The sequence below is a fragment of the Polyergus mexicanus genome, unplaced genomic scaffold (genome assembly GCF_030449975.1).
Source record: "Polyergus mexicanus isolate NDT 795.1 unplaced genomic scaffold, iyPolMexi1.0 SCAF_25, whole genome shotgun sequence".
NCBI classification, from domain to species: domain Eukaryota; kingdom Metazoa; phylum Arthropoda; class Insecta; order Hymenoptera; family Formicidae; genus Polyergus; species Polyergus mexicanus.
Genome location: NW_027223345.1, coordinates 2,727,202 through 2,751,335, shown reverse-complemented (window position 1 = coordinate 2,751,335; position 24,134 = coordinate 2,727,202). Strand labels below are relative to the sequence as shown.

General features: G+C 36.8%; 1 protein-coding gene and 2 pseudogenes across 1 annotated transcript; 1 reads left to right on the top strand and 2 right to left on the bottom strand.

Annotated features, from left to right (window-relative positions):
• Positions 1-1,271: 1,271 nt before the first annotated feature.
• Positions 1,272-3,235, bottom strand: LOC138943092 (uncharacterized; annotated as a pseudogene).
• A 4,507-nt stretch (positions 3,236-7,742) lies between these two features.
• Positions 7,743-16,283, bottom strand: LOC138943091 (uncharacterized; annotated as a pseudogene).
• A 4,581-nt stretch (positions 16,284-20,864) lies between these two features.
• LOC138943090 (uncharacterized) lies at positions 20,865-23,017 on the top strand. Its single transcript, XM_070313608.1, is given in 2 exon segments — positions 20,865-21,428; positions 21,431-23,017. Coding segments are annotated over 2 exon segments (2,151 nt in total).
• Positions 23,018-24,134: the final 1,117 nt, after the last annotated feature.

Sequence of the window (24,134 nt, the reverse complement as noted above, 5' to 3'; positions counted from 1 at the left end):
GGTTGCTGACGCTGCAGTCCTTCGCTCGGCGGCTGATACGGCTGACGATGCTCGTCGTACGGCGGTCGTTGTCCGGCGTCGGTGCGTTGTCTGTAGAGTTATCATAGGTCGCGATGCTTGGCGGTTCACGTTTTTGCTACAGCTGTTGTGGCGATGCTTGTTCTGTTGTCCGTGCGGTGTCTTCCGTTGATTGTAGTTTTCGTCAGCTTACATTTTACGTGTGCTGGCGTGCCTGTCCTGTTTACACTCTGGGTGCCTTGCAGGTCTTGGGGAAGGCTTAGCTGCTGCTTCCGTCCGTCAACTTCAATTGAATTGATTGTTGGCGTGCCCGCTTTTTAACACAACCGTGTCTTTTGCAGGTCTTGCTTAGTTCTGGCAATGCCCCGGCAGATCCCACCGCTGCCACCAAATTATGTTGTGCCTCCGGAGAGGCACGGTAGTTGGGATCGTTTGCCGGAAGGAATTTGGGAATTCGGGCTCCGCCTGAGAACTTCACTGTTGTTATTTGTTTAAAATGACACCTTTTCAGTTAAATAAATATATTAATATCTATTTTATTTGTGACTTGATTACAATGTTTCCGCACTTTCGCTCGCGTCGCGTATCACGATAACGGATATCTTAACGTGCGCGTGTCTAGAGTCGAGTTTCGGTCTCGAGACTCGCCTCTCGCTTCTTCGTATATATTTCTGCCGACTGCGTGGCTATTCAATATTTGAATAATTATTGATACTCGTTTTGACACTCGCGGTTGTTAGAGATATTGCTCGCGTAAAGGAATAAAGATTGCCCGCGTAATATTAACGGTAAAGACTGTCCGTTTAGTAGTTATTGTGACTACCCGCGTAATATTAATTAATGATCAAGACTGCCCGCCGTTCGTTAGCGGTGGGCCTTTTTATTAACTCCCCTTGGCTTCCCGGGAGGGGGTCGTTTAGCGACAAGGCTGTGTGTCGTGTCGCTTGATTTTGGCAATATCCGGATGCAAGCTAAGAAGTTCTAAGTAGGACTTCTTTGCTTGCACTTTCGCAATTTCTTTATTCCTTTTTATTTCGCCTTTAAGTAGGACTTCTACGTTGCATTTTCGCAATGTCCTTCTTCCGCTTGCCCTGATTTCCGCGTTTTTGCAATGAAATGATTGCACGGTCGCTCGGGCTTAGCGCGTGGCTCGCGTTGTCAGCGCTTTGTTCGGTCAACGCTCGTAACGTGATCTGTATTCGCGTTACACGTTGAGCAATCATATAAAATAATATGTATTTAGAATAGTATATTTAATAATTCGTGTATAGCCTGTTCGGGCTATAACAATCCCTAAGATCTCTTAACTCTCCTTCAGAATATATGCCGCTAGTGGCTAGTGACCCTGGGTTGATGTACTTCCAAGTAGGCTTGGTTAGTGGTTTCATAATGGTTGGTGGTAAAGTATCTACCGGATTAGGTATAAATTTGTACCATGAATCTCCTAAGAGGTACATGGCAGGTGCAAATGGATTGCATGCAGTTTGTGTTCCGTGTTGTAATAATATATGAGTCTGAGGAGTTAAGAAATGTGTTCGATTTTCCCGGATTACTGGTAGTTGGTCGTAACATTCTTTTGTTCTTGCGAGTTTTACATCCACTGGTACGCATTTGACTATGTGAATTACTTCCCCTGCTAAAAAAGCCATATATCCAGGTCCTTTCATTAGATGATACGCGAAAATATCAGGTGCTTGAGTAGCTATTGCTAATGCGTTATGTAGCATTCGCTTTTCTAAATTACATTGATGTAATAATAAATTTCTATAAAGTTCGTTTATTTTTGAGTGCGGACGTGTTTCTCTACGTATACGGACTTAGAATTCATATAGGTAAAGATATCGAGATTTGAGATTCCAGATTGTTTTTAAAAAACAGTGGTGCCGCGTACGGTCTCGAAAATTAATAGTTTAGGATGTTCTGTTGTTATTAATGAATATCCACATGTATTGTATTTTCCTTTGCTAGTCAGTGCGAATACTGTGTCTTGTGTGGTTAAAGAGTAAACTATTTGCGGATGATCTTTATCTTTATCGTCTATTTTGTATGCGTACCTCTCGAATAATATTCCGAAATTATAAAGTTTGCAAGTATTGGTAGGTACTGGATCCCAATACGTATTTCCTCCCTCTACGTCTGTGCAATATGTAGAGCCGAATTTACATGTTACACCCGACCTGAGCTGCACTCGATTAGTGTTTATCTTTATGTCTGCGATATAATCTTGTAGTGTAATTCTTACGCTTGCGAGTACTATTACGTCTGTCCATGTTCCGTAAGGATCGGAATATGCTCCTCCGATACAACCTCCGTCGTTGTCCACACTACCAGCGAGTGTTATTGGCGTGTTGTGATTTGATTTGATTTTAAACCAGTTATATAGGTATTTGCCATTTGATAGCTACCATAGTTGTGCATTCTTTTACATATATCGCGGGGTATTTCTTCTATGTATGAATTATTCCCATTATATATATCCATGGTGTGAGAGAACATTCCACATTTTTTTATTAATCGATCAATTTCAACTTTACACTGTATTACTTTTACGGATTCGAATTCATTAATTTGGAGTAATTGTATATATGCTTGTTCGTGTTTAACATTTTGGGGTGGAATGTCGCACTCTTCGATTGTTAATAAGGATAGTGTCGTTAGATTTGCTGAAGAAGACCCACAGTCATACCCTATGATTCCAAGAATTTTATTAGCACTATCAGTATTGCAATTAGTCGCTTAATGTAGTGGTCCATCTGAAAGTTTAGATAATTATTTCTTTGTTTAGATAATTATTTTTTATCGGTAGGTTTGATATACGAAATTCGTAAGTGTACAATTCGACTATTCTTCTTTATTCTAATTTTTACGTTGTTTTTATTTCTAGAATTTCGTGAGGCCCAGTATATTGATCTCCGAATTTACCTGGTTTTGGACCTTTTAATAAAAATACTTGATCTCCCGGTTTAATGGTTTGCGGGTTGATTTTTCTATCATAATAATTTTTTGATCTAACTTTGGCTTGAATTACGTTATCGCGTGCGTTTCTCTGAATTGCGTGAAGTTGAGTGACAAGATTTATTAAATATTCTTCGTAATTTGCTAATTTATCCCCAGGAGGTAGAAGTTCGTTCGATGAAACACGTGCTATCTTTCCAAAAATCAGTTCATATGGAATGTGCTTTGTTGCTTCATGTACACTTGTATTATAATTAAACATAGCAAGGCTAATCCATCTATCCCATTGTTTTTGTTCATTTGCGTATTGTTTTAAATATTTGCCTAATGGGTGATGTGATCTTTCTAAGGATCCGTTTGATTGAGGATGGAAGGCTGTTGTGCGAAATTTACGAATTTTAAATAATTTTGCAATTTTCTTTATTAGGCCGCTAAGGAAATTTCTGCCTTGATCCGTTAATATTGCTTTTGGTGCTCCAAGTACGCAAATAAATCGGTCTACGAAAGCTTCTGCGATGGTTTCGGAAGTTTGATTCGGTAATGGTATTCCCATGCAAAATTTAGTTAATTGATCTTGTAATGTTAGAATATATTTGTTTCCTCTTTCGGTTTTAGATAAAGGGCCTACGATATCTATAGCTACTTTATCAAAGGAAGATCCTGGTGTATCTGTAATTATCATAGGTTGTTTTGTTTTTACTCGGACTAGTTTTTTCAATTGACATTGTAAACATTGTTGTATATACCGTTGAACATCTGCTTTTAAGTTTTCCTAGTAATAATTAGTTTTATTCGGTTATAAGTTTTTGTGACTCTCCGGTGTCCTCCCGTTGGTAAGCAATGCATTTCACTAATTATAACGGAACGTAAGTCCTTCGGTGGATATTTAATTAGTCCGTGGCAAATAATAACTTTAGTAGGAGCGTCAGCGAATATTGATTGTATATGTGATTTAACGTCATTCCATGGGACATTATTAATAAACTCGGTTTTTGCGATACTAAATGTTTCTAATTTAAAATCTTCAATTATATTTCGTAAGTCTGTTAAAATTTTAACAATTTGGTTAAGAGTAGTCGTAGGGCCTTCTCGCTGTCCCTCGCTGATGGATAAAACCAGATGATAATGATTTTTATGTTTTATAGCCTTAGTTTTTCCTAAGACAAGAAATCCTAAGTTCGGAAGCTCTTTCCGTTCAAAAAGTTTTTGTGAGCCTGAATCTAAAGGTGTTCCCTGTTGACGAAATATATCATGTTATCTTTTCGTAAAAATAATAATTCTCGAGAGTCTATAACGTTACCATAAATTATTCTATTCTCAATAAATGCGGGTTTCCTTTTTCTTGACTGTAAATTTTTGTTGATATCTTCCCATTTTCTTCTTCTTCATCTTCTTTTTCACTGTTAGAATCTTTATCCGGCGGGTCGTTTCTTTTTTCAGTCTCTTCTATCTCTTCTCCGTCGCTATGCAATTCGTCGGTTGTTTTATTTTGTTCAATATTTTGTTTTGCAGTTTGACTTGTTTGAATTTTATTTTGTTCAGGAGGATCATGTATTAAAGCCTTTTCGGTAATTGATAAATGATCTGGTTCATTTAGTTCTGTTAGTGTAAATGGAAGAATATCGTTATTGTTATTTAATAAATCGCTTTTAGCTATTATTTCTTCGTTTTCCTCCATATCGGAAAGATATAAATGGAAATAGTCATCTTCTTCTTCTTCTTCTTCGCTATCGGATTTTTCTAATAGTTCGACAATTAATCGTGCATCTTTAAGATTATCAGGGTTTAAAAGTTTCTTGTTTTTTATAATTTTACAATCTATTTCTTCGATATTTACAGGATTTCTGGATAATGCGTCTGCGTTTACGTTTGTTTTTCCTGCTTTGTATATAACCTCATAATCGTATTCTGCTAATTTTAATCTCCAATGAAGTATTCGCATATTTGCGTCTTGTGCGTTTTTAAACCACATCAAAGGTTTATGATCTGTGACTAAAGTGAATGTTCTTCCGTATAAGTATGATCGAAAATGTTTAACGCAATATACAATAGCTAGTGCTTCTTTTTCGTATGTATCGTATTTTAATTCGTTATCTGTTAAGGTTCGTGAGGCGTATGCTATCGGTAGGTCTTTATTTATCTCTCCTTGTGATAATATTCCTCCAACGGCTATTCCTGATGCATCGGTCGTTAGAATAAATGGTTTAGAAAAATCTGGATATTGTAGTACTGGTTCTTTGCATAGTTTTTGTTTTAAAATTTCGAAAGATTCTTCTTGCACGGAGGTCCACTCGAAACGGGTGTCGTTTTTTAATAAATTCGTTAATGGTTTGGCAAATTTGGAAAAATTCGGTATAAAGCGTCTGTAATATCCTGCAAGTCCTAAAAATTCTTTAATATTTTTAGGTGTTTTAGATCTTGGAAATCGTTGCACTGCTTCTAATTTTTTCGGATCTGGTTTTACTCCGTCTTTACTGATTACGTGTCCCAGATAAGTTATTTCTGTTTTTAAAAATTCACATTTGTCTGGTTGAAGTTTTAAGTTAGCTTCTCGGAGACGTTCCATTAAAGCGTTGTATTTTCTTTCGTGTTCTTCTAACGAGGTTGCATAGATAACGATATCGTCCATAAAAACAAATAGTTCCTTGCCTTGTAACCCAGTTAACACTAAGTCCATTAGGCGTTGAAAAGTAGCCGGAACATTTTTTAGACCGAACGGCATACGGTCAAATTCGTAATGTCCAAAAGGAGTAGTAAAAGCTGTTTTATGACCGTCTTCGCGGTTCATTTTTGTTTGATGAAATCCAGATGCTAAATCGCATACTGAAAAATATCTCGCTCCTCCTAATTGATCTAATATATCGACGATATTCGGTAAAGGATATGCGTCTCCGATGGTTTTGTCATTTAAAGCGCGAAAATCTAATACCATTCTCCATCGTTTGTTTCCTTTGGAATCTTCTTTCTTCGGCACGATCCATATAGGCGTGTTATATGGCGATTGTGAGTGTTTTACGATTCCTCCTTCTAACAGTTCTTCTACCTGTTTGTTTATTTCTTCTTTATGAATTTGCGGAAATCGATACTGACGAGTGTTTATTGGTTGGTCATCTGTAGTAGGTATTCGATGTTGTAAAACGTGAGTTGCGGTTAATTTTTCTCCAGAAATATGAAATTGATCTTGACTGTCCGTTATTAATTTTATAATGCTTTTTCTCTCTGCTTCGTTTAAATGTTCTAAACGCAGTGATTCTATGATTTTGACGAATCGATTCTTTCCCTTTTCTTCGGAAATTGTTAGACGATTATGCAAATTATATTTTTCAACTTCTTGTTTTGTTTTATATTTTGTTTTGCGTTTTCGCATGAATTTCTCTAAGATTTCTTGAGATTTATGTGACAAAAACGTAATGATTTTTGAAGACGGTTTATTTTTATTTTTCATATTTCGTAAATTTGAATTTTTAATATTTAAATTATATTTTTGAGCCTCTTCAAGGAAGTCTTTTATAGTAACATGAGAGGTTTTTAATTCATTTTCACTTTCTTCTTTAAATAATCCAACCTTAGGAAATTTGATATCCAGGGAGGATAAAGGACTTCTCCCCTTTTTGGAATGAGTTTGTGTCGAAATATGTAGTGAGGTTTGGTAATTTTCCTCCTCGCAATCGACGGAGCTAGGATTTTCTGACAAGATTTGGAAATTTCCCTCCGAAATCATAGAATCATTCCCTTCTTAAGAGGATTGATAATTTCTCTCTTCGAAGGTTGGTAACTTTCCCTTCCAGGAATGGTTGGATTCATTGGATTTGCAGGAGAGGTTTGGTAATTTCCCTCTCCAGGGATTTTTGAATTGTTTATTTTTTCATTTTTCCTCTCAATTTTAATTTTTATCTCGTCTTCGTTTTTAATTTTATTCTTATTTTTATTTTCTTCTTTGTTTAAAGTTGTTTCTTCGTCTTCATAATTAATTTCTTCGATAATAATATTTTCTTCATCCATATTTCCACCTTCATTTTCGATACCCATATTATCTTCATAATCGTATTCATTATGTATAAATGTTCCGTTAGTGGTTTCTTCTTTTTCCTTATTCAGAGCCTCGGTCTTTGAATCATGGTCATCTAATAATTCGCTCAATGGTTTTAAGCGCAAGGTCGGGACATGTACTTCTGCCTCTTCATCTAAAGTACTGATAACATTTAAATATGCTTTTCCAGAAACATTTTCCACGATGGTATCTCCCAAATAAATTCCATGTGCTATTTTTAATCTTGGTATGTAGCCTATTTGTATTTCTGGATTTTCTATTCTTACATAAAATAATGATTCGGATTGCGGAATTACTATAATGGCTTCAGGCGATAAGAAAGGTATGTTGATTCCGGAGACATCCAAGTGCCCTTGTGCGTAATCTATTTTCGATGAAGTTTGTTTAAAGAAATCGTTTCCTAATATGCCGGATTGTGAAATTGGAAAATCGTTAGATACAATATGGAATATAACCGGTGTTTCAAAAAGAGTTAATGTAATTTCATCTAAGATGTACACATGATAATTATTTATACCGTTCAACTTAAGGATATTAGTGTAATTAATATTTATTTCTTCGGGAACGAGATTTTCTTTAATTATATTAGGTCCAGATCCCGTGTCTAGCATAAAAGTTATACTAGTAGTTAAATTATCGATGTTGATTTGAACGGTAGGCACGCGACTATGTTTGTCGAGGTTTACAATCGCGGGCCTTATGGTAGTTCTGTCCTTGTCTACTTGGCTACCTGAGTTTTGGGCGGGTGCGGCTCTCGTTCGGACCCCTGCTGTGCACCCGACGTCGAGGGGCCGTTGTAGTTTCCCTGATCATTTTTTTTTTCGAAAGTTACTGGCATGGCGTAATTGACAATTTTCGAGACGATGACCTTGCTCCTTACAATAGCGGCAGAATAAGGAATTCCTAGATCCCGTTTGTTGGTTTAGTTTTGATCGACAATCTTTAGCAATGTGTCCAAAGTTGTTGCAAATTTGACAAGATACACGAGTTTTGTCTTCCGTATAACGTTGTTCGTTCTGTTTCTTCCAGCAATTATTTGCAGAATGGCCGGGTCTTTCGCACCATTGACAAATTACCGAGATTTTATTGTTATTAGTATTATTCTGTCGGCAAGATTTTGCATCATGACCGGATTTTAAGCATAATTGACAAGTTATTATTCTTCCTTGAACTACCGGTCGGCGGATTTGTGGGTCACGGAAACGACACTTCTCTGCTCCATGCCCGCGTTTTTTACAAATTTGACAAACTAATATCGCGGTTCCTAAATCAATCTGGTTATTAACTTGCTGAGATGTTTGTAAATATTTTCTGCAGTTAGGTTAGGTTAAGGAAGGACCTACATGTCCTTCCTTATAACAGATTTGACAAGTTTCCCTTAGGCTGTTAGTTTTTTGTCTACCTGCTATTCCCTGTCGTAAATCTGTCATTGCTCGGATTTCTCTCTCTATCCTTATAGTGTCGGCTGCGGTTGCTTGTACATCTGGTAAATTTCTTGAAACTCGTTGCTCGATTTCTGGTATTAGCCCTCTAATAAAAAATTTGCACATGTCTTTTTCTAATGATGCTTTAATACTTTGGTCAGATAACACGTTTCCAGAACTTCTATATGCTTCTAAAATTTGTTTCCCAAGAATTTTTACCCTATTTGCATAATTAATTACATCTTCATCACTCTTTTGATATATGCAACCTAATTCTCCTTGTAATTGATAAACGTTTTTTACAGGTCCATAAATTTGTTTTAAATATTTAGTTAAATGAGAAACGCTATCAAAACCTTGATCTTGTATAGTGCGGCGAGCCTCACCTATTATCCTAGTTCTTATTATTTTAGTAAACTGTGATTCAGCCTCTCTAGGCAACATGGATTTCGCTTCTTCACATCCTTCAATAAAATAATTTAGTGGAATATTTTGACCGTCAAAATAAGGGACGGCTTCGACCGCGTATTTCAAAGTAGCGAAAGGATTATTTTGAGTCATGTTGCTGCTGATACCGCTCGGGTCTTTCCTTTTTTCGGATTTATTAAATTCAGGTAGTCTTATCGCAGGAATCGGCAAAATGAGATTCGGCCGCTGACTCGCTAAACTTTTTTTCGAAATCTTTTTCAATTACAGTTTCATCTAATGAAAAATTAATGTTTTTAGTGGTTTTGTTAGGAGTGGAAGTGTGATGTGTTTCTGATTTGTTAGATTTCGTTCTACTTCGTCTTTATCAGCTGTATCTCTTGTCCCTTTACTCATTCCAGTTTAAAAGATCGCACATTACAATCTCGGACGAGCCCCCAAAATTTAAGAACAGTATGTTACGTCCAGACTCGAAAAAGGATGAGTCGACGGAAGGGCGTAACAACTATCTCTTAATTATCCCGAAATCAGACGCTTTGCGGCGTAAGAATCGGGTCGAACTCTGATAAAAACTGAGAGAGCGGAGTCTCGCGGGCTCTCTTTTTATAGTTCGACGATTGGTCGAAGGTGAACATTTTCCGATGGACCTTTGCACACGTGATTTTGAGGTGAAGAGCAAAGGTCTATGATTTCTATCGATGATGATGCGGTTATTTTGTTATATATTTCGTAAGATGTTTTCATCGTCTCTTCGCTGTTTATTTGTTCTTTCGCTGGAAAGTCTATATATGGAATATCTATTGATCGGCTTAATTTCTTTTTGTTTTTCTCGTGGTTACTCATAGATATATTTACTGATAAGTGATGAAATGTTTAAAGTTTAAAACGTTATGTGGTGCAAGATGTTCTATTTACCGAAAGACTTATTTTTATTGTCAATCGACGATCCTTGCCGCAATTTCGCGGAAGGAAGGAATCGTGGAGTTGGCAGGACGTAACACATAATTATAATAAATGCCACCTAAGACTCTTGTCTGCTCGGTCGCATATTCTTAAACGACGCGCCAGAAAACATGAGGGATTACTTCACAAAAAATATTCTTCTCTGCGAGATTTATCGTTCTTCAGAGTTTCTGAATCATCCTATATAGAGAATGATCACAAATTTGCTATCATGCCGTACACGGCAAGGTTTGCCCTATTCTTGCCACAAATTTGCTGTCATCCCGTGCACAGCAAGGTTTGTCCTGTTCTTGCGACAAATTTGCTGTCATGCCGTGCACGGCAAGGTTTGCTCTATTATTTGCGTAAAATGTGCATCACACTATTGCGACAAGCCTTGCCAGCTTTAAGCAAAATTATTTTAAAGTAGTATTATGAATAGTTATTTTCGAAATATGTATAAGCGAAATGATATAGTATTATATTTTATTAACTATTCTTTGCATAAAACATCTCGAAACGAGAAAAAGAATATAAATAACTTAGGATCTGCAATTCTGAATAAAAATATTCCACAAAATATATGTTTGTAAATGAATAGAATAGAATAGAATAGAATATCTTTATTGTTCCCCAAAGGGGTTACAAATATTTACCTCCCTTAGCGTCTCACATACATTTCCTTAATCTAACTTATATTACTTAAACTACTTAAACTAACTTATGCTATCCTTATTCTATCTTTCCTTCCTGCCTATACACACACACACGCTAAATTCCTAACTCTTCTTAACCTATTTTGGACCTCCGCTTCCGGTTTTTAGTCCTTTACTTCACCTTCTCTCCTCTTTCCTTCCTTTCTCAATCACTCTCTCTCATTCTTTCACTCCCTCTCTTCCTCCCCCTCCCTCCCCTCTGCCTTATCCTCCCTTCTCCTCAATACTTCCTTCATCCATTCTTCCCCCTCCCCTTCCTCTCCTAATATTCTTTCCACCGCCTCTTGCCAGCTTTCCTCCCCCTCTCCTTCTCCTCTCCCGCATCCCTCCCATACATGCTCCCATGTCTCTCTCTCTCTATTACACACCCTACATACTTTTTTCTCTTCACTTTCCCAATACCTACTTTCCCTCATTTCATTACCTAGCCTAAATCTTGTCACCCTTCCCCACCTCCTCTCCGACCAACCCTTTTTTAAATACTTTGGTATTCCCTCACTCTTTATTCTCTTGTACCATCTATTAAACCTCGATTCCTCTATCCTTTCTTTTCTCTCCTCCCTCTGTAACTCCTTGTCTTTCCTTTCCACTTCCTCATACTCTATCATCCCTCCCTCTCCCTCTCTATTCCATGCCAAATTCTCTAGCCCTTTTTCACTGAAATATCTCTCTCTTTCCTTCTCCCATTCCGATACTCCTCTCTCCTTTTCTGTTCTTTTCTTGATTTCTTCCAGACACTCCTTCGCTAAACCCCCTCCTTTCCCTTCTTCTAGTCTTTTTTCGAAATTCCATGCTCTTCTTGCCGCCCTACTTCTAAGTTTATCTCTTTTTAATTCCTCCCTTACCATGTATCCTGGTGTTCTCCTGTCTACTCCTAGTAACCACTTTAAGAATCTTTCTTCTACCTTCTCTACTCTATCCCTCTCCTTCCAGCCCCATACCTCTGCTCCATAACTTAACACCGTCCAAACTAATACATCAAAAAGCCAGATCCTCTTCCCTATATCTTTTCCAAATTTTCTCTTTCCTATACTCCATACTTGCCCCATAATTCCCACCGCCTTCCTTACTCTGTCTTTTACATGCCCTTCCTGTCTACCATTTGCCTGAAACACGTATCCTAAATACTTTATTTCTTTAACCTCCTCTATCTTCTTCCCTTTCCACATCCACTTTACTCTTTTTCTCCTACCCCCTCCCTTTCTAAATACCATGACCTTTGTTTTCAATACGTTCACCTCCATTCTCTTATTGTCCATATATCTTTCCGTCCTTGCTAACATTGCCCTCATCTCATCTTCCTCTTCCGCTAACAGCACTATATCGTCTGCATATGCCATGGAGAATATCTTCCCCTCTCCCAACTTAACTCCACCCCAAATTCCCCTGGCAATTTCCTCCTCCATATCTGCTATTACTATGTTAAATAACACCGGACTTAATGGGCAACCCTGTCTCACTCCTCTACCCGTCCAGAATTCTTCACTTATTTCCTCTCCTATCCTCACTCTACTCTTTGTCTTACCAGCACTCCCCTATCTACTGAGTCAAAAGCCGCTTTCAGGTCTATAAACACACTTACTAATTTCTTTTTCTCCCTACTAATCTGTCTTTGCGCCAGATAATTCAATACATATATATTGTCCATCACCCCTCTTCCCTTTCTAAATCCTGCCTGATTCTCTGGTATTATACCTTTCTCTTCTACTTCCTCTCTTAACCTTTCTGCCAGAATCGATGTGTATATTTTATACAGCGTTGACATAAGCGTCACTCCTCTATAATCCGTGACTTTATCCCCTTCTCCTTTTTTCACAATCGGTGCTATTATCCCTTCCTTCCATCCCTCTGGCCATCCCTCTCCTCTCCATACCTTGTTGCACGTTTCCCATACCCATTTCCTTATATCTTCTCCCCCGTATCTCCATACTTCATTTGGTATATTATCCAACCCCATAGCTTTGTTTAACCTTAAATTACTCATAATCCTATTTATTTCTTCCCACTCTATTTCCCTTTCCCTCTCTCTTCTATTCCTTCCCCCTCTTCCTCTCCGCACTCTTTCTTCTACCCCTCCTAATAACCCCATAAAATACTCCTTCCATTCCTTCATCTGTATCCCTTCCTCTACTCCTTTCCTTTTCCTCCTCTCCCTATTAACTATCTCCCATACTTTACTTTCCGTTCTCGCCTCTCCTGCTTCCCTTATTAATCTTTCTCCCTCCTCTTTCTTTTTCCTTTCACACATCTCCTTGTATTCTCTCTTTTCCTCTCTATACCTTCCTCTCTCTTCTTCTCCTCTCCTCCATTTCCTCAACTTCCGCCTTACTTCCTTCTTTTTCTCTATACACCCCTTATCCCACCACCCCCCCTTTCTTTTCTCTTCCTTTCCTTCCCCCTTCTCGCTCTCTTCCAAGGCCTTCTTTATCCTTTCATTCATTTTCTCTATCTCCTCCTCCGTCCCTCCTTCTTCTCCTCCTATCTTTATTTCTCCTATTTCCCTCCTAAATTTCTCTCTCCCCTCCTCATTCCAAACCCCTCTCCTGCCTTTCTGCCTCCCTTTCCTTTTCTTCTTCCAACTGTCTTCCCCTTTTATCCAGCAAATCACCGGGTGGTGATCCGAGTTTATGTTCCTATCCTATCTCTAATCTTTCTATTTTTTCCCATATCCCTTCATTTCCTAATACATAATCTATTACCGTGTTTCCCCTCCCCCCGGTATACGTGTATTCTCCTTTTTCATCTCCTTTTATATTCCCATTTACTATACTCCATCCAGTTTCCTCTAGCACCTCCACCAATCTCCTCCCTTCCCTATTACTCTTCTTATCTTTGGAGTTCCTATTCTTTCCAATTTCCTCTTCCTTCCCCAAATTTACCCTTCCTCCCATTTCTCCAGTTCTGGCATTAAAGTCACCTCCTATTATTATTCTCCTTCCTTCCTCCTCTCTCTCTTCCATCCACTTCTTTAAACCCTCTATCTTCCTCTCTAAGTCCTCGTTCACATATACTCCCACTATTCTCCATTCCACTCCTCCTCTTTTCAATGTCCCCGTCATCATCCCTTCCTCCGTCGTTTCAATTTCTCCTATCTCCATTTCCCTTTCCCTTCTTATCCCCATTATCATTCCTCCCATTGCTCTTCCTTTTTTATTCTTTCTACTCGCGTATTGCATCCCCCATTTAAAACCCTTCTGTAACTTGTTTTTTACTCCCCTCCATCCTTTCTCGTCCACCCATGTCTCCATGAGTACTATGACATCCCACTCTCCAATCATATCCCATGTAACGATACCGTTACCAGCCTCGCGGGCCGACCAGCCGCCCGCAATTTTGAGGCTCGGCGCCTATGGCGCCCCTAAACTTCCACACCCGTGTCGCGGCCCCACCGTGGGGCCGCCCCACCACGCGCTCCCACCACGCACCGACTCGCGTGAGTGGGAGGCCGGCCGCCGGTATATAAGGCGCTCCGGCAAACATAGCGTTTCCAGTTCCCGATCCCGAGTCCTACCTCGTACAACTCCAGATCCGAAACCCATACCGCGTTACACCAGGCTACGGGCTACCCGTAGTTACGCCGGGTTACCCGGTTGCTGGGACGGCGCACCTTAATACCTAGCGTTACACCAGGTCACGGGCTACCCGTGGTTATGCCGGGCTTCCCGGTTGCTGGGACGGCGCATCCTACCCAGCGTTAAACCAGGTCACGGGCTACCCGTAGTTATGCCGGGCTTCCCGGTTGCTGGGACGGCGCATCCTACCCCGCGTTAAACCAGGTCACGGGCTACCCGTGGTTATGCCGGGCTTCCCGGTTGCTGGGACGGCGCATCCTACCCCGCGTTAAACCAGGTCACGGGCTACCCGTGGTTATGCCGGGCTTCCCGGTTGCTGGGACGGCGCATCCTACCCCGCGTTAAACCAGGTCACGGGCTACCCGTGGTTATGCCGGGCTTCCCGGTTGCTGGGACGGCGCATCCTACCCCGCGTTAAACCAGGTCACGGGCTACCCGTGGTTATGCCGGGCTTCCCGGTTGCTGGGACGGCGCATCCTACTAGTCGATAAGTTCGCACCGCGTTATACCGTAAGACCGTTTGTATCGTAAGACCGCTTCGGTCTCCGCGTTCTAGTAGCTTCCAGTACCGCTTTGTACACATACCGCGACCCGATACCTTGTAATACCGTTGTACCAATACCGTAATCAGTAAGACCGCGCCCGGATAGATTCTAGCACCGGTTGTATATATACCGCGACCTGTTCGTATTATAAGACCGCATTGTACATACCGCGACTAGAGAGTTAATTAGACCTTAGGATTCCCGCCAGTGTCGCGCCGTTTCTATCTTCACCCACGGCCCTCAAACTACTACGGGAGCGTCAGTCCTTTTAAGGATAGACCGCCGAGAACGCCGACGCCCCGTCCTTTTAAGGATAAGGCAGTCAGGCAGTTGGAATTACATTGAGGGCCCCGCGACACCCCGTAGTGTTTAAGATCTGTACTGTACCACGAATAATAATCGTAGTTTAATTGCATGCGAACACCGCGACTGCGGAACACGGCCGCTTGAGCCACGCTCGCTTCCCGAGCTCCACGCGCAAAACTCTGTCCGCGCCGTGCTTGCACGTTGCCTTGCGAGCGACCACCGTTCACGCACGAAACACTGGACGCGCACCGTTTCCGCATGTTGCTTCGCGCTTAGCTTTAAGTGTTAAATATCTTTTGTAATAACTGCTGGAATAAAAAGACTTGTTTAAAACCGACTACCCGAAGGTAAAGTAAGTTGGAGTTTCCCCCTTCTCCCGAATCCTGGCACCGGCGAGCCTTGATCCGCGGCGTACGGGAAAGGTGAACCGTTACACCCAAAATCCCTTATCTTTGTTTTTTAAACCTGCTACATTCCAGAAAGCCATCTTCCATATCTCTTTCTCCTTACCGCCCCCCCCACGTCTCTCTGTTCCCCCTCTCCTCTCCTTCCCTCCCCTTATTACTCTCCCACTTGTCCTCCCCTCCCTCTCCCCTGTCTCTATTACTAGTCCCCTCTCAACTACCTTCCCCCTTATTCCCCCTGTCTCTCTCTCCTATACCCTACTCTCTCCCCCTTCACTTCCCCTCTTTCACTTTTCAATACTTCCTCTTCCTCATTCCATTTCCACCATTTGCCATCTATTTGCAATCCCCCATTACCTATCCGTACCCTCCTTCCTTCTCCTTCCTCTTTCCTGGCTATCTCCCTGAGCCTCCATCTAACCTTTCTTTCCTCCCATGTTAAATCATCTTCTATCCTTTCCTCTCTTCCCCTCAACTTTTTCTTATTCTCCATAACTTGTCTTTTCTGTTCCATGCTCCCTAACGTCACCACCGCCATTCCTCTCTCTCCTTCCGTCGTTATTCCAACTCTTTTCACACTCTCTATTTTTATATTTACTCCTAGTATCTCCAAGATCTTTTCTACTCCTCCTCTTACGTCTCCTTTTTCCACTTCTACTCTCCTAATTACTATATTTCTCTTTCTATCCTCTCGTTCCTTCCGCTCTAATTTTCTTTCTATTACCTTTATTTTTGTTTCTAATTCCCCTTCTCCTACTACCCCTGCTCCCTCCTTGCCCTCCTCGCCTACTCTTCCTTTCCCTTCCTTTATCCATTTTTCTAATTTCTTTTCCAGATTTTCTATCCTTCCTCTCATTTCCCTTCTCTCTTCCTCCCATTCCCTCTCCCTCTCTCTAAATTCCTCCCTTATCTTTTCCAATTCCTTTTTTATCCCTTCTCCTTGTCCCACTAAATTATCTTTGATCTCTCTTAAATCCTCTCTTATCTCTTCTCCTAGCAATTTTACCCCTGTTATTATGTCCTTTCTTAATTCCTCCCTCAATTGCCTCTCCCATCCCTCTCTATCCTCCTCCTTTCTCTCCCCCATTGCTTTTGGTGATCTTACTATGATTTTACTTGATCTAAAAATAGACTCCTCTCCGTTCTTATCCTCTCTCTCTCTCTTCTTCTTCAAAAACTCTGATATATCTCCTACACTTCCTTTTCTCTCTTTCGATTGTTTTATCCCACCTTTCTCCATTCTCCCCTGCTTATCTATCCTTGTTTCCCTTTTCCAGCTTCTTGTTTTGTTTCCTTTTCTCTACTTATACTCTCCTTCTCTTCTCTATTTTACTGTCTTTGTTTCCCCTCTATCTACTCTCTTTGCTCCGTGCTCTGCCGCTCATTAGCGCTACCCCCACTTTCCCCTATCGCGCGCTGTTTCCCTAGCGCTCCGTCGCGTCTACCGCTCTACCTATCCTATACTCCGTGCCCACTCGCCTCTAACCGCCGGCTCGTAAATGCCCTTTTATTCCCTTCCCTTCTCACTTCCAGTTCTCCCTTCACTCCCTCACTCGCTCTTTCACCTCCACTCGCTCTCACTCAACCCTTCTCTCTCGTCGCCCCTCTAATTCTCCTCTCAACCACCGTCAAACAGCACCTTCCACATACACACGTGTCACACTCTACGTACCGGAAACGGAAGTCTATGTTTGTAAATGCTTTTTTATAAAATTTCTATAAAAAAACTTGTTTCATCTAAATATATAATTTATATACATATGCATCTGCTATCTTTGAGAAATTTACATATGTTGCACGGATCAAATACATTACATAATCTAGAAAATAGATATGACTTTATCATGCAAGAAATAATATTCAATACATAAAATTTGTTTAAAATTTTTTCTACTGATATTCTCTTCAAAATTGTCCATCAGATCCTAAACTATTATTCTCCCTTTTCTCAAAGAAATTTTATAATACTGAAATATTTTTAAGATTGAAATATAGATATTTGACTTACCATTTGATTCCGGTAAGATGTCATTTTTTAATTTTGTTTCCATGAGTTGAAGACTATTCTCATCTTTGAGTGGTAAATCTTCAAAAATATCAATTTCTCTTTGTTCCATTTCGAAAATTGAAGTAAGTGAAAGTTTATCTAATATAAGCTTTTGATTTGTGTTCATTAATTTCATTTTTTGGCTCATATTATTAACTTTTAATTCCAAATTTATTAATTTTCTAACGACAAATTGTTGAAAATTTTCCATTCTTATAAAACATTGAAAAAAGTTAATTCATGTATGTGTGAAAAAGATGAAATTTTTGAAAAATTCTAGATTGAAAATATAAAAAAAAGAAAAATAAAAACGAAATATAATGCAAAAATGTTTCCGAATAAATAATTAAATATAGAACTTATGAAAATATATCATAATCATAAATAAAATAGAAACTATTTGCACTAACTTTGTTCATAATTCACATTTGGCATATTGTTTGTTGATAACATTGAGTTAACATCATCGTTAATATTATCCTCATCATTATAGCATTCTTCTGGGTTGGGCAAATTTTCAGTACATTGGGGCTCTAAAAGTAATAAAATAAAATTACCATACTATTTCAATACAATTTAAACATTGATTTAGTTATTGATCTAATTTTTTATATCAGATATAATATGTAATGGCTTTATTATTACATATAATATCAGCCAATAACATTACAAAGATTTAGTTTACACCGATATTTTAATATGCGTACTAAATTATATTATAATGATCAATCACAGTCATCCCATTCTTCCGAGGAATGATTGTTATTGGCCATAATATACTTAGTACGCATATTTAACTATTGATGTAAACTAAGTCAATATACATTTTATTTTTCCGATCTACATTAGACATTCGTTATATATGTTATTTTAAAATTACTTATACTCCTATTAAATCATATCAATTTGTTTTTCTAATAATTATAAGAGCGTCAAGGTCGAGTGTTTTCCAACAAAAGACATAGAGAACAATATAACACGTCTTTTGCTGAAAATCTTCTATTATAAAAAACATTTAGGTGTATAAAAAAAATACAAAATTTTTTAAAAATTTGGGAAGTTAAAAATATGAGAAAAAGTGTAAGAGTATATGATGATAAATTGTTTCATACTCAATAACATTATGACTCAAACTATATCATATATAATTATAAGTAAACTAGGAATTATTTTTATACTAACTTTTTTTATAATTCAACTTCGTACCTGATGTGTTGATTGCTAATAAAGTTGAGTTAACATCATCTTTATCATAGCACTCTTTAGGGTTGGTCACATTTTCAGTATATTGTGATTCTAAAAGTAATAAAATAATGTTATTATTATATACCCAGTCAGCCACGTCTGTTCTAACAGATTTTGCCAAGCGCTTGCTACAAATTATTATCAGCAAAAAGGCTACAAATTGGGTACAAAATTTGTTATTACCGATTAAGCTGGCAGATTGCCGGCAAAAACCGAGCAAAACTTGCTGACATAACCAGACAGCAAATTAGTGGCAAAAACCGAGCAAAGCTTGCTGACGTGCTTGACAAAATTGGCAGCACAAACCGAGCAGAATCTGCGCGCGCGCAATCTGACAGCAGATTGGTAGCAGAAATCGAGCAAGATCTGCGCGGAGCAGTCTGGCAGCAGATTGTCAGCAAAAACAAAACAGACTTTGTTGTTTTGAAGCCATTTAAATTTGACGTATATCAATTTGACGTATTTATTAATAAACTTTTTTTGTTTATATCTTTTTCTTGAAATAACTGACATATACAAATATATGTAATTTTATTTTATTAATACAATATGTTTTTATTAATACAAATTTTATTAATATAACTTTGAAATGTATAATATAAATTATCAATACCTATATTATTAATTACTAATATAAATTTTACGTTTACAATTAAACTAAATAATAACAAAACTAAATATATACAAAGAATAAAGCAAAACATAAAATAAACATATAATAAATATAATGTATGTTACAAAAATATAATAAATTTTGTTATATAAAACGGAATTAAGAAGTCGCAAGAAAATGTTAAATTGTCGCGCATTTTTGGTCCCTTCGTGCATCAAAGTATTTATAAATAATTTGGATTATATGTCAATACAATATTAGAATATAAGTACAAATTTTAACGTTACTCATCTATGCCAGATAACATACAATAAAATATTTATAATAATTATTTGAATATTTTATTTTTGACTATCCCAGACAGTACACAAAATATTTATAAAATATGTACCAAATTTATAATAATTATTTGAATATTTTAAAATATTTATCAAAATATTTTTTTTATTTTAAATTTAACAAATAAAAATTTATCATATATAAATATAAAAAGTATAAAAATTTTAAGAAATATTTACAAAATATTATTATATTTATTTTTTACTTACCATAAATATTTATAAAATATTTAGTCTATATTTTAATTATATATCGAATAAGTTTTTATGATTTCTTTTCTTAATATATTAAAATATTTAATATATTAATATATTAAATAATATAATAATTAATAATTAAATAAATTAAATAAATAAAATAATAATTAATAATTAAATAAATAAAATAATAATTAATATATTAAAAAATAAATATAATAATATTTTGTAAATATTGCTACATATTTTTATAATACTTTTTGATATTTATATACAATAAATTTTTATTTGTTAAATTTAAAATCACAAAAATATTTATCAAATATTTTGATAAATATTTATATACTATATTTTGTTTATATACAAAATATGTATAAAATATTATTTATATAATATTTCCAAAAATAAATAGTAAAAAATATTTATGAATATTTATCATATTATAAATATTGTGTGCTGTCTGGGATCTTGAAATGAGATGAATGTATTCGCTCATTGAAAAAAAAATGAAAAAGAGAGAAAAATTATATGAAGTGTACCATAATTCGCGCCACAAAGCAACACTCAAGCAACATAACGCAGCTTAAGGCGCGTTCCACTCAACAACCGCAACGCTCGCGAGCATCATCTGTCTTTATTCAACTTTTGGTGAACAACAAGGATGAAATGATACCGTGAGCGTTGCGGTCATTAAGTGGAACGCGTCCTTATTCGAAAATCGTTTTGGTGGTATAATATCCCGCTATACATTTTCGTTCCCGCCAAGATAAAAATGACGTGATATTATACCGCCAAAACGATATTCTCGGATAGGCTGCGCCATGATGTTCGAGTTCGTGATTGGTCGTAATCTTACAGTTATAGTGCACACGTGCACAGGCCGCGAGCCTCGATTATTCTCAGTTCGATCGTTGCAGTGATTAGTGGTGTGCAGTAAACGATAGTGAACGAAGAATATTGAGAAGATTGTAATATTGCAGGCAGAGTGTAATATTGCAAGATATTGAGCAGAGACTGGAGAAATTACGTCGCTTGTAGTAATATCATCGAGAAAAAACGTAAATATGAAAACAACAAAGTTAAAATCAACTATGTCGCGAAAATTTTTGTACAGTTTATCCACAAGACAACGAAGTAGAATCATGTACGAAATTAGACAAAATTTACGTTTGCAATATCGTTTAAAATGCAAAACTGCCATTAAAGAATTGAATAACAATCGTGATATTGAAGATGCTCCTGGTCCATCAATTACTGAATGTTGTAGCTCTTTTGCAAATATTATAAATGATACTTGCAATTACGGGCGTGATATTAATATAGAAATTAATAATAGTGAAATTAATATAGATGATGGAGTTTCTTCTTCTGTTTCTGATGCCAGTGATACAGTTTCATCATCCTTCAAAATTACTTCCATGGAATCTTTCCGCGAACGTTTAGCATCTTGCTTTGTAAATAATAATCTAACGCATATGCAAGGTAACAGCATATTATCTCTTCTTCGAACACATCCCTGTTTTAATAAATTACCGAAAGATGTTAGAACGCTTCTCGATACACCACGTATACGTGCTGTCGTGTCTAATGTAGAACCAGGAGAATATATCCATTTTGATGTAGAAGCAGAGGTATTATTAAATATCTTTCACATATTTCCATTACATCTATGGTTAATCAATTGGAACTAGATTTCAATATTGACGGATGTAGTTTAGATAAATCAGGTAGCATTCAATTCTGGCCAATCCAATGTAGAGTTGCAAATATACAACATGCAAGACCAATAGTAATTGGAATTTATAAAGGTACGCATAAGCCAATTGATCCCAATATTTTCCTGGAAAAATTCATTGCGGATATTAAAAAAATCATATATAGTGGAGGTATTAATTTTCATGGTAATAAGATACCAATACGATTAAGATGTTTCATAGCTGACGCACCTGCTCGAGCTTTTATTTTGAATCATCGTAGTCATGTATCGTGCCAGCCTTGTTCCAAGTGTAAAGTCTCTGGGATACGTCATAAAGGTCGTTATGTTTTCAATGGCATTAATTATCCTCTTCGTACAGATGAAGAATATATCAGGTGTTTAGATGAAGATCATCATAAAGAGGGTAGAACCCCATTATCAATGCTTCCAATAGGTATGGTTTCACAAGTTCCTTTTGAGTACATGCACCTTGTATGCTTGGGCGTAATGAAAAAACTCTTGTCTGCATGGATATACGGAAAATATTCACGTCTGTCGAAGTTATCAGGAAGATCCATCTATATTATGTCTACAAGACTAAATAATCTTAAAGAATATTGTCCATCTGATTTTGCAAGACGTCCCAGATCTCTCGATATATGTTCCAAGTATAAAGCGACAGAATTTCGCCAATTTCTTCTTTATACAGGCCCAGTTGTAACGTACGGTGTATTAGAGGAACGATTATATAAGCATTTTTTATTCTTACACGCAGCAATGAGAATCATGGTCTGCAATTCATCGCCTAGACAACACTTAAGCTTTGCAGAACTTGCGCTACAAAAATTTGTTTATAGAAGTGAAGCTCTATATGGTCCAACATTTAATACTTACAATGTCCACGGTCTTCTTCATCTTATCAGCGATGTGAGACGTTTTGGTTGTTTAGATTCATTTTCCGCATTTCCTTATGAAAATAATATGTCAATTTTCAGGAAATATTGTAGGAAACCAGGTGTACCTCTCCAACAGTTTTTTAATAGAATGGCAGAGATAGAAGTTCATGGAACAAGCAATAATCAAGATGTTGATTCGTCTATTCGTGTATCTATGCCGCATAATAATGATAATAATTGTATTCAATATCATAAAATTAAATTTAATAACATATCATTAGGTACAGATGTACGTGACAATTGTTGCATCTTACGTGATGGATCGATCTGTATCGTCTTTAATATTGTTGTGGATAATAACTCCTTTCGTTTGGGTGTTAAAAAATTTTTGGAGATTCATGATTTTTATGACATTGGCATGGTATCTTCTATTTTTCAAATATATAAGTGCGCTACGTTAAACAGCGAAATTTTGTATGTTCATCCAGATCAAGTCCATGCAAAATGTTACAGGATGCCTTTTCCTAACAGCACATCGACGGATGATAACGACAGTAATGGAGAAAATAATTTGGAAATATTGCAATATATTGTCGCTGTTATTATACACAGCGAGAAGATGTAAGATGTATCTATGCTGTAAACTATTCATTTTTATTTTTACAGGGATTGCATACAGGGAACATGTTCTTTTTTTCTTGCCTCTTTCTTTCATATTTTTCTCTCTTTTGCTTTCTAATTTTGTCGCTCTTACATTTTTTCCAAAAGTGGTGAGAGAAAATACTGTAATATTTTCTGTTATATTTATATTTTCCTTTCTTCTTATATTTCTTATATTTCCCGTTGTGTTGCTTTTTATAGATAATGCATATTATATCTATCTCATTATATTATATATATCTATATTTTATGTTTCTTTACTCAATTTGATGTTCGAATTTCTCTTCTTTAAATATCTTCTAACATCTCTTGATAATTTGTTCTATACTGAATTGCACTTGACTTTGAAAAGCATTTTGTACATTCATTTAAAACAAAAATATAAACATATTAATTGAAAAAAAAATGTTATGTGAAACGGTAAGAGTTATTGCATAAAATATTTTCTATTTAATTAAGTTAGAAGCTACTTTTTGAAAGAAAAAAATAATCATAAATATTGTAAAATTGCTTCTTTAAAAAAAAATCAGTAATTAACAAATATTTATTATGAAAATCATTTTATATAAATTTATTAAGAATTTTTTTTTCTTATACATCTTATATATCTGAATATAATTAATGTAAAATACATTTGTTACATATTATATACAATTTATCATTTACTAATATATATTTTAATTTATAGGGACTTACAGATGGATAGGCCGAAGCGCATTATTTCTAAACCGTTGCGCTATCAGACAACTTCTTCGGACGAAAGTCCGAAACGAAGAAATACCGCATCAACAACTAGCGAGATTGATATTGACAAGGACATCGACGATTTGAGGAAGATTGGACAAAATATGGCGAACGAAATGAATTATTTTTTCCCTCGATCACATACACTACAAAACCAAACATCATACACACGCGCAAACATTTCAAAACAAATAAATGAACCACATACAAATGCTGAATTATACACAGAATTTCAACCATCAAAAAATATTAGATATAATAGAAATAATAATCAAGCACACACAGATATTCAATCACCTACAAACATTGGAACATATAGCGTAAACAGTCAAGCACAA